This window comes from Plectropomus leopardus, chromosome 16 (assembly GCF_026936395.1).
Source record: "Plectropomus leopardus strain MGB_pleo_1.0 chromosome 16, ASM2693639v1, whole genome shotgun sequence".
Taxonomy (NCBI): Eukaryota; Metazoa; Chordata; class Actinopteri; order Perciformes; family Serranidae; genus Plectropomus; species Plectropomus leopardus.
In genome coordinates this window covers 19,745,615-19,755,168 of record NC_142191.1, presented here as the reverse complement: position 1 = coordinate 19,755,168, position 9,554 = coordinate 19,745,615, and the positions used below count along the sequence as shown (strand labels likewise).

The window sequence follows — 9,554 nt, the reverse complement described above, 5'->3', positions numbered from 1 at the left end:
AACTCACTATATTATGATGTCTCTACACGCTATAATGTTGTTTTCAACTGTTTTTTCTGCATGTCAAAATTCTATTTTTTTGACATACTATACTATGTCCTTTTCAACCATTTCTTCAACACACAATCATCAAAAAATGTCATAGTATAGTATGTTATCCAAAATCAACAAAACCATTACTGAAAAGTATTTCAGCTGAAAATCCTCAAAAACATCATAATATAGCATATTGTCTGAAAATCACCATAACATCATAGTATAGTACTTCATCCAAAAATCATCAAAAACGTCATTGTATAGTATTTAGTCCAAAAATCATCAAAAATGTCATAGTACATTATTTTATCCAAAAACCACCAAAACCATCATAGTATAGTAAGTCCTCTGAAAATCATCAAAAACGACATAGTATAGTATGTCGTCCAAAAATCATCAAAAACTTCATGTTATAGTATGTCGTCTTAAAAAAGAAGTTATGGTACAGTATGTTATCAAAAAAACATCAAAAGCGTCAATAGTATATTATCCGAAATTCATCAAAAATAGTATAGTATGTCATCTGAAAATAAGCGAAAACATCATAATATAGTATCATCAAAAACGTCATAGTATAATATGTCATTTGAATTTCATCGAAAACGTCATAATATAGTATGTCATCCAAAAACCATTAAAAACGTCATAGTATCGTATGTCGTCTAAAATATAATCAAAATGTCATAGTATGGTATGTCCTCCAAAGTTTGGTCAAAACATCATAATATAGTATGGTGTCCATAATGTGAGGAAAACATCACAGTATACTAGTCATCACAGTCATCCGAAATCTAATCAAAACTTCATAGTATACTATGTTGTCAAAAATATGATCAAACGTCATGTATAGTATGTCATTCAAAGTTTGATCAAAACGTCAAAGAATAATACGCGGTCCAAATTGTGATGAAAACATCATAGTGTAGTACAGGGGTCGGCAACCTTTACTATCAAAAGAGCCATTTCTGGCCCAAAACAAAAAAAAAAAATCTGTCTGGAGCCGCAGGTAACACAACACATATAGTCAAACTAGCTTATCAATATTATTAACGGGTCTACATGAGCATTCCTTAATATGTTTAACCACTATTTCTAATTTTTTGTTACATTAACTTTGCAGTGTTGGCGGTGAAAAGATCTATCCATGCACTGTTATTATTATCTCTATGCACTAATAACTTCTCCATTTTCCTCTGAGACTTCTCCTGTCTTGGATTTGGAATCCATAGCTAGTCAGGCCTTTTCAATCCAGGACTGCCCACCATTTTTGAAATTTGGCAACAGTTAGCAGAAAAGACACCAAGGTCACAGAAATATGATGCATATTTTAGTTAATGAAATACATTTTCATATTCTGTGCACAGGCTACATATTTTTGCAATTGAAAAATTGAATGAAAACTTTTTAAAAATAATCGCAATTCATTTCCATATAATTTTTAGGCAGAGACACAGGAGCCACTGGAGAGGGGCTAAAGAGCCGCATGTGGCTCTAGAGCCTCAGGCTGCCTAACACTGGTATAGTAAGTCATCCAAAAAATTATCAAAATGTCACAGTTTAGTATGTGATCCAAAATTTGATGGAAAAGTCATAGTATGGTATATTATCCAAAATTTGATAAAAAATGTCATACTAATGCATGCCATTCAAAATATGATTGAAACATCAAAATATAGAATGTCGTCAAAAATATGATAAAAACGTCATATTATAGATAACGTCCAAAGTAGTATGTAGTATGTTTTTTAAAAAAATAATAAACATATCATTGTGTAATATGTTGTAAAGAAAATGACATAAGAACGTCATAGTAGCATGTCATTAGAATTTCCAACTTGGCTTCATAGTGGTTTGTTTTGAAAAGTGTCAGATGTGACAAAAATCTCACATCAATAAGAAAAATCCAATGAAACATTATCGTACAGTATGTCAAACAAAATTTTAGAATTTCAAAGGTCATATTATGGTAAGTCATGAGATGTCAAATATTTTTGGTAATTTAGTCTGGCATGATAAATGTCACAATAAATATCAAAGAAATGTCAGAGCATAGTATACTTTAAAAAAAACAGTGAAAAAAAAACTGATCATTGTATAATAAGTCGTAAAATACGTCATAAAAAGCTCATTGAGTAGCATGTCATATAAATGTGGCAAAAATTTCATAGTTACGTATCTTATACAAAATGTGTTTTTTTTTTTGTCTGAATTATTTCCTCTTGGTAACTGGGACTAAGTTAACTGTTGAATAAAATTAGGATGGCACGCATATATTAATTATAAAATTAACAAGTAGCACTTGGAAAAAAAACGTATCCCTAAAAAGTAATCAGTTGATTTGAAAATTAAGTTACTGTTAGCAATTGAACACTATGTGAATTACTTTGAAATTCATTAAGCAGCCATGGACAGCTCTAAACAAGTCATACTGTTTTTTGTCAGTGTTGGTGGATAGTCTTTCTGTCCGAGTATCTGTGAAGAGCAGTAGCACCACCTGGTGGAAATTCAGTAAAAAAAAAAACAAGAACAGGGTCTTTCCACCCCTTTTTAATTTATTTTTTATAAATCTTATTAACGACAATCTTCTTAATTCCTGATCTTAATCTTCTTTACTTTAATTTATCTTTTAAATCAAATGTTAGTTTTAATATTATTTATCACAAAAAAAGCTGCCAAATATTTCATCTTTAAAAAAACTACCTGAAATTGTGTCAAGAAATGATTCCACGTTGTTGCCTGACACATCCTGCTATTTCAGAGATGTCTTTTTTTAGTTCCTTGAATGCCTCTCAACATAATTTGTCTAATTATCATAATGTGTAGTTTTAAAGAAGGACAGGACAGTCTGTGTGATGCTATCAAGGATATATTTCAGAGACAGCTGCTTAAGTATTTTCAGCCACACCATGCAGAGCATACGCCACATTAATGTCCTACACAAACCTTGCACCTTCAGATTTTGCAACAAAACGGAATAGCGATACAAGCTCCAGCTTGAGTGAAAATTTCTCAAACATCAAATCAATTGATGGAAGTGTGGAATGTTAAAAGAATATTGCACCCCCCGAAAAGTAGAAATTGCTCTCATCCTCTAGTCTGTTGAAGCGTTATTAAAAATATTATGTTAATATAGCTTACAGTGATTAACTGGCAGTTTGTAATGTAGTCTTCCCCAAAACAATCCATTTACTACTCATACTTCATCAAGGAGGCTCTACATGTGCTTTCTTTGGTAATTGGTTTATGAATTAGACACTGGACATTTAAACTAAAGCTTTTGTTGCTTCAGAGCTATGAAATCATCAAAATGTTTTGTTTTTTTTTTTTATTTTTTTTTAGAAAATTACACTTTTAAATCTATAAAGATCACTGTCCATGTCTGCTGCCGAAACTGCATCTGTTATTCTGGGTGAGAAGATAAAGCCTACACAATGTTCACGTCTGTGTTCACTATTCCTTTTCAAAAGAGTGAAAATTTTCTTTCAGATTCACACAAATTCTCAGGGAACAAGGTTTATGGAGGACAAATTTAGAAAACTCACACTAAGATACATATTGTCATTTTTATTGTTTTAAGTTTGTGTAACAAGGGTAAAATAATATAACTGACAGACTCAACGTACCCTGTTCTTCCTTTGCAAGAGGGACTTTAATGTTATCATATTCACAAATATCCCATAGTATTATTAGCTTGAATACTGTGAGCGCCTGCAACCACAGCGCAGGTCTTAATACTAACATCATCCTTTGTGAAAACTTAAAGATCTACCTATGAAACATGTTTTAAAATACTTTTAGCCCTTAATTTGTAGCCATGATGTATTTATTGACAAGAGCTGTGCCATGAATATGAAGTCAGGGCCTCATATTGATAATGTGAAGGTTAGCTTGCACTTTTAAAACAGCACCAGATACTCTTGCATGTTTAGGTCCAGACAGGAACAAGATACAGCTATTTCTGTGTTTTTTTGGAAAGACAGTAATGTTTAGTAATTTACCACTGGTAAGTAAACGCAATACACTGAGATTCTAGTCGGTGACAACACCTGGTAGCCAATTAATTTCAATATATAGTGGATAAATTTGTTATTTTATGGTGTGATTCAGGGAGATATAAACTGGTGATTGTTAGGTAAACACTGTGTTTCACAAGGACTTTCAACAATGTAAAATGCTTGCTTTCTTCAGTTAAGCAAGAGCACAACATTGAGCCCAGGTTGCTTTTTCATCAGCTACAGAGGCATTAAGTTAACTCAGGCTCTCAGCCCAGATACAGTAATGTAGCCTGTAAGTCTGCACTGTGCATAATGTAAGCACAAATACAATATGATCAAAGTGAAGCACTGTAAATATCAACACTGAATTGCTGGAAAAGCAATTAGTAGATATCAGAATACTATAAATAAAAGACATGTATCTTGGAATAAGTTAAAAATTTTATCCTAAACGTTTATGATGACACCTCCTTTTAATGTTTTAGTGAGTGATTGATTCAGGTTTGTCATCTATAGACTATTTCTTCAAGGACACAAATGAGTTAACTGGATGTCTCTGTATCTGATAAAAAGCTGGTGTACCAGAAAGATGAGTGCTTGAGTGAGGTATGTTGAGCCTACAGCCAAAATTTACTATGTCACAAAGGTGGCTCTATTTTAACCTGGCTAGATCCTATGCTGCACGGCTAACCCGGGTGGAATCAGTTTCTGTTTCTGCTTGAAATCCTCCAAAAAACAACTCTCACTAATCAACTCCTTTGTAAACAGCGTCAGCCTACTGCCAGTAGTTACTCTTTTAAACTGTAAAAAAAAATGCCAAAACATTACCACTTTGGATTTTGGTTTTATGCTTGGTCTTGGCGAAGTCAGTTCAGCATTGCTGGTATATTACAGCTGAACATCGATTAGAAGATTGATAGTCTAATGATATTTATTACTGATCAGTCAGTAAAACCGACCAAAAACTAAAAATGATTTGCACGTTTTCTTCATGATGGGACAGTGTCAGTATACGTAAATGTAGTTCTTGAGTGTAACGTCTGCTGCATAAAATTTAAGAGCTGTAAAATGTGCAGCTGTCATGTTAAAAATTAAGTGGTAAAATAAATATTGTGACTTTGTAATTTTTTACTCTGTCAGACTTACCTCATGGTACACCCCTCTGGGCTCAAAACAAGCAAATCCTTGTGAAACTGATTTTACCTACTTTTTGGTTCAGCAAGAAGATGTGCACTGTGCAGGTTTGGAGACTGAGATTTGGACCAAGTGCTGTTTTAGGGAAACAAGGGGAGGCTTTGGCACTGGTTAGGCAGCTACAGCAGGACAGGAGAGAGGCTGGACTCCTTTAATCTCTAGAGCCTTGTTGAACTGCACGTCCATGGTCTTAGCAGCCTTGGTGATCTTCAGGTTCCTCATACAACCTTTGAAGGAAGTGCTGGTCGAGAGAGCTGACTGTCGAACTCCATCTGACAGAGAGAGAGAGAGAGAAAAAAGTGTCATCTCACTTATTGCATTTCTGGAAATATATATGTGTATTTAAAGTAGTTTTTGCACACTGGCTACTCCGCTGCAAAGTAATGTATCTATTTAATAGGGCATCTATTTACAGTGTGTGGTGTTGTCTATATGATGCTTTTTTTTTAAACACAGCATCAGTATCATGACAAATACTTTGAAACCCAAATTAAGTTTTCCTGTGCTATGTTCTGATGCCACTTACAAGCTTTTTGACCCTGTGAAACCTGAGCAAACTGGTTTGATTTGACCAAATGTTATATAAAGTGCAAGAAATTTATAAGATTTGAGAAAGAAAATGACTTAAAAAATGGAAAAGAGGACATTAGAAAATGATCAAAATATTAAAAAAATGTTCTAAATGTATAATTAAAATGTAAATTTATGATTATAATGACATATATGACTTATGTTAATTGGAAATATAATACATAAAAAAAAAATACTTTTTATTATTTTACGCACTTTGTTTTGTCTGTTTTTGAAGCAAAATTGTGGGCCATTGTTAAGTTTTCATTGCCTCTCCCCATGTTTTTGAAAGACATCGAACTGGTTTGCTCAAGTTTCAAAAGGTTAAAGGGACAGTTCACCCTCTACATTGTTTTGGTGTGAGCAGGAAAGGGTTTTTTTTTGGGTTTTTTTTCCATTTTGGGGTGAACTGTCCCTTTAAGGATTGTGCGTTAGAAGGCAGTTATACCTGGATATCCTCCGACATAGATGGGATCGTTGGTGTCACACGTATTGGAGCGTGTGTTAGGACTCTCTGCTTGACTTTGCTGCCCGTCGACCACCAGCTCCACCCTGTGGCGAAGCTTTCTGGCAGTAACAGAGTGCCACTGTCCATCACAGAAGCCCTCTCCCACAGGCATGTGCTCCGCTGTGATTCGTCCAGCTCCGTTGTCAACGTGGAAAAGGAGCTAGGGGGAGAAATATGGAAAGAATAGAAATTGAAATGCATATAGGAAAACTACACTTTTTTCAACATCTGTCTATAGGTAACTATATATACACACACACATATACACACACACACACACACACACACACACACACACACATATAAACAAAAAAAATGTAATGCAACATTAAATTAAGATTTAAATAAAAGAATCATTGTACATTTTAGGTTACTTTATTTGTTTTCTAGTGAAGAGTCAGATGAAAAGATCGGCACGTCACCGCTCTCATAAAAGTCTTTTAGCTTACAACCAACAGTGTGTGTGTGTGTGTGTGTGTGTGTGTGTGTGGGGTGGGGGGTCACTTTTACTGTATGAGGATATATTGTGTCACATAGTGAGGTGAGGTTCAAGATGTGTGAACAGAGCCAGGCTGAGAGATTCCAGCCTTTGAGCACTATTATTTAACAGACAGACATGAGACTGATGAAGAGCTTTTCATTTAACTCTCCGCCGGAAAGATATAAGTGTATTTCCAAAAATGTTACATCATTTCTTTAATCATTGTTATGTACTTTGCCCTCTACGATCTCTATTCCCAGTCCATCGTTGGCTTGGTTACTGACGGCCAACAGCACTCCGTTGGTTCTGCTGGTTCGAAACTCCAATGCGATTAACAGGTCCAAACCCACTCTGTAAGAAGCCACTAAAGAGAGAAAGAGACGTTCATTCACCTTTATAACAAAAGCAAGTGCTTTGTTGTCTGAGCTAGACTGCTTTTTTTTCTCTGGAGTTACTCTATTCGGTTTGCAGGACTTTTTTTCTAACATTCTATTGTGACGTTTTTGTTACATTTTTTTCAAATTTCAATGACATACTATAACATTTTCCTAACGTTTCTTATGACGTACCACACTATGACATTTTTTTCAGCTTTTATGACATACTATAACATTTGTAATGATTTTTTAAAATCTTTTATGGAATTTCTGCACTTTGACGTTTCATAATTTGTTTAAGACAGCGAAAGCAGTTGCTATATGCATCACAACCACATACTGTAGCTGACTTCATGGCAGACTGACAAGATTTTATACCTAATTTTAACATTTTTCACACAATCCACAGCCTGTAACTGACATGTCAGCATCTCATCTCACCTGCTTTCAGGAAGCCAGTGCCTTCAAAATAGGTGCCTGTCTCAGTAGCAACGAAGCATCTTCCTACCATGTGACTGGAGGTGGGCGTGGCCATGTTCAATTTAAAGTCCTCAGCGACAGTCTCAATTCGACCTAGACAGAGAGGAGGAAGTAAAAGGTTAATCAATTTGACACAAAAATGTAAATGCCAACCAGCATCAACAAATAATTAAAATAAACAACACGTGTGACAATTCTGACTTAGATAAGTACAAGAGTATAATATGCGACAAGTGCAATCCTAAATACGACACAAATTCAATACCTGTCGTGGCTGATTTGGTGCTTACAGGCGCTCCCACCATCTTCAAGTTACGGATACATCCATTGATACTGTAGAGAATCTAGGAACAGAAAAGAGAGAATGTTTGGTCTAATTCTAACAAGATTGTTTAAAAAAAAACAACAAAACAAACTATGATCATCATGTTGACTGATCGTCACTTTCAGTATCTGCATCTGTGTGTGTGTTTTTTACCGGTCCTATTCTCTTGGTAGTGTAGTTTTGTGGTAATCCACCAACATACAGCGTTCCCACCACGTCTAACAGGTCAGCCTGAGAAGAAGAGACGTTACTGATGCAATGATAAGACAACCTTTTTGAAAACTATAAGATCTGAGGTTTCTTACTGTATGATTTATCTCTATTTTTTAAAGGTATGCTATGCAGGATGTTCATGAAAAACAATGTATAGTCTCACACAGAAGTAATCCCTCTCATGTGTTACTTATGACCCGCTGGAGGTGTGTGTATCTGCAGAGACTCTACCCTCTGCCTGTATTTTCTTCTTATTGTACTGTTTTACGGACGTTCTGGGCAGAGTGCAGGTGAGATTGTGACTTTCTAAAAATGTAGCAATCAGATGCCAGACTGTAAAATACACATCCAAGAGGAAGCTATAAAAATCATGGACACAGTGCCAAAAGTATGTAAACACAGAGAGGCGAAACACCAAGCAGACACAGCTCGTTCCAAAATGAGAGAGAGACTGGGGCTGGCTTTTACTTTCACTGACGATACAGTTTACAAATTCATTAATTCCTGCATAGTATACCGTTAAGCAATGTATTTTCCTTTTATAAGTCTGACATGCAACTCCTTGTATGTGCAGTTATGTTCAATATTTTTATATAAGGAAAGGGGGGGGGGTACCTTCTTTGGGCTGGTCATCTGTTTACTGTATCGTCCATCAACCATAAGTAGACCTCTCTGCTTGTTGCGACTCACACGAATCTAAGAGTGTTGGTGTAAGAGACAGTGAACGGGAATCATTTGACAAATAGATAAGCACAGTCCTGTCACAGTACCAACAGAGATAATATGTCATTTTGGTTGAAAACAAGATCAAAGAAGACAAATATTGCCATCACGTATTGTCACTTGAAAATTAGATTTAGTCTTCATTAGCAATGTACCAAAGTGGTTAATTTTTTCAGAGAGTAGGGACTTTCTGTAATAAATTGAACAGTTTTCAGGATCTATGTTCTGGATGGCAGAAAGAAAGGAAGCTGTTGCTAAAAAGAAATAGTGAAAATAATCTATAATCTACGTCAACAGAGAGGGGAGTCGTTTTAAGAGTCCTGAAAGTGTTAAAAATGTAATTTGGTTCAAAGTTTCCTTCATTTTCATGTAAAACACAGTATAAGATAAATAGAGAATAGAAATAACATATTATTTTATAGCAAATTACTGATTAAATAAATAAACGAGTTAACCAGCATGAATGAAAGACTGAAGAACTGTCCTACCTTGTGCCAGTTTCCATCATTGATGGAGAAGGGTACGCAGCCAGAAATGTTTCCATGACCGAGATCATAACCCAGACAGACCTGTCCGTCCTTGATCTGCAACAGAGAGAGATTGAGCGTCATGACCATAGACTGTATGGAAGAAGAGGACGTAGTCACCGTGA

At 35.3% G+C, this 9,554-nt stretch overlaps 1 protein-coding gene across 2 annotated transcripts in view; it reads right to left on the bottom strand.

Moving 5' to 3' along the window:
* Positions 1–2,884: 2,884 nt before the first annotated feature.
* The window catches only part of lama2 (laminin, alpha 2), a 246,784-nt gene continuing 240,114 nt past the window's right edge, over positions 2,885–9,554 (bottom strand). For both annotated transcript variants that reach the window (XM_088089255.1, XM_088089256.1), the window contains 8 exons: positions 9,391–9,486; positions 8,795–8,875; positions 8,120–8,197; positions 7,907–7,985; positions 7,603–7,734; positions 7,018–7,148; positions 6,244–6,463; positions 2,885–5,497 (listed from right to left, as the gene is read on the bottom strand). In XM_088089255.1, the coding sequence (XP_087945381.1) occupies positions 5,337–5,497; positions 6,244–6,463; positions 7,018–7,148; positions 7,603–7,734; positions 7,907–7,985; positions 8,120–8,197; positions 8,795–8,875; positions 9,391–9,486 (978 nt within the window). In that variant the 3' untranslated portion in view covers positions 2,885–5,336. The remainder of the gene's footprint in view (positions 5,498–6,243; positions 6,464–7,017; positions 7,149–7,602; positions 7,735–7,906; positions 7,986–8,119; positions 8,198–8,794; positions 8,876–9,390; positions 9,487–9,554) is intronic.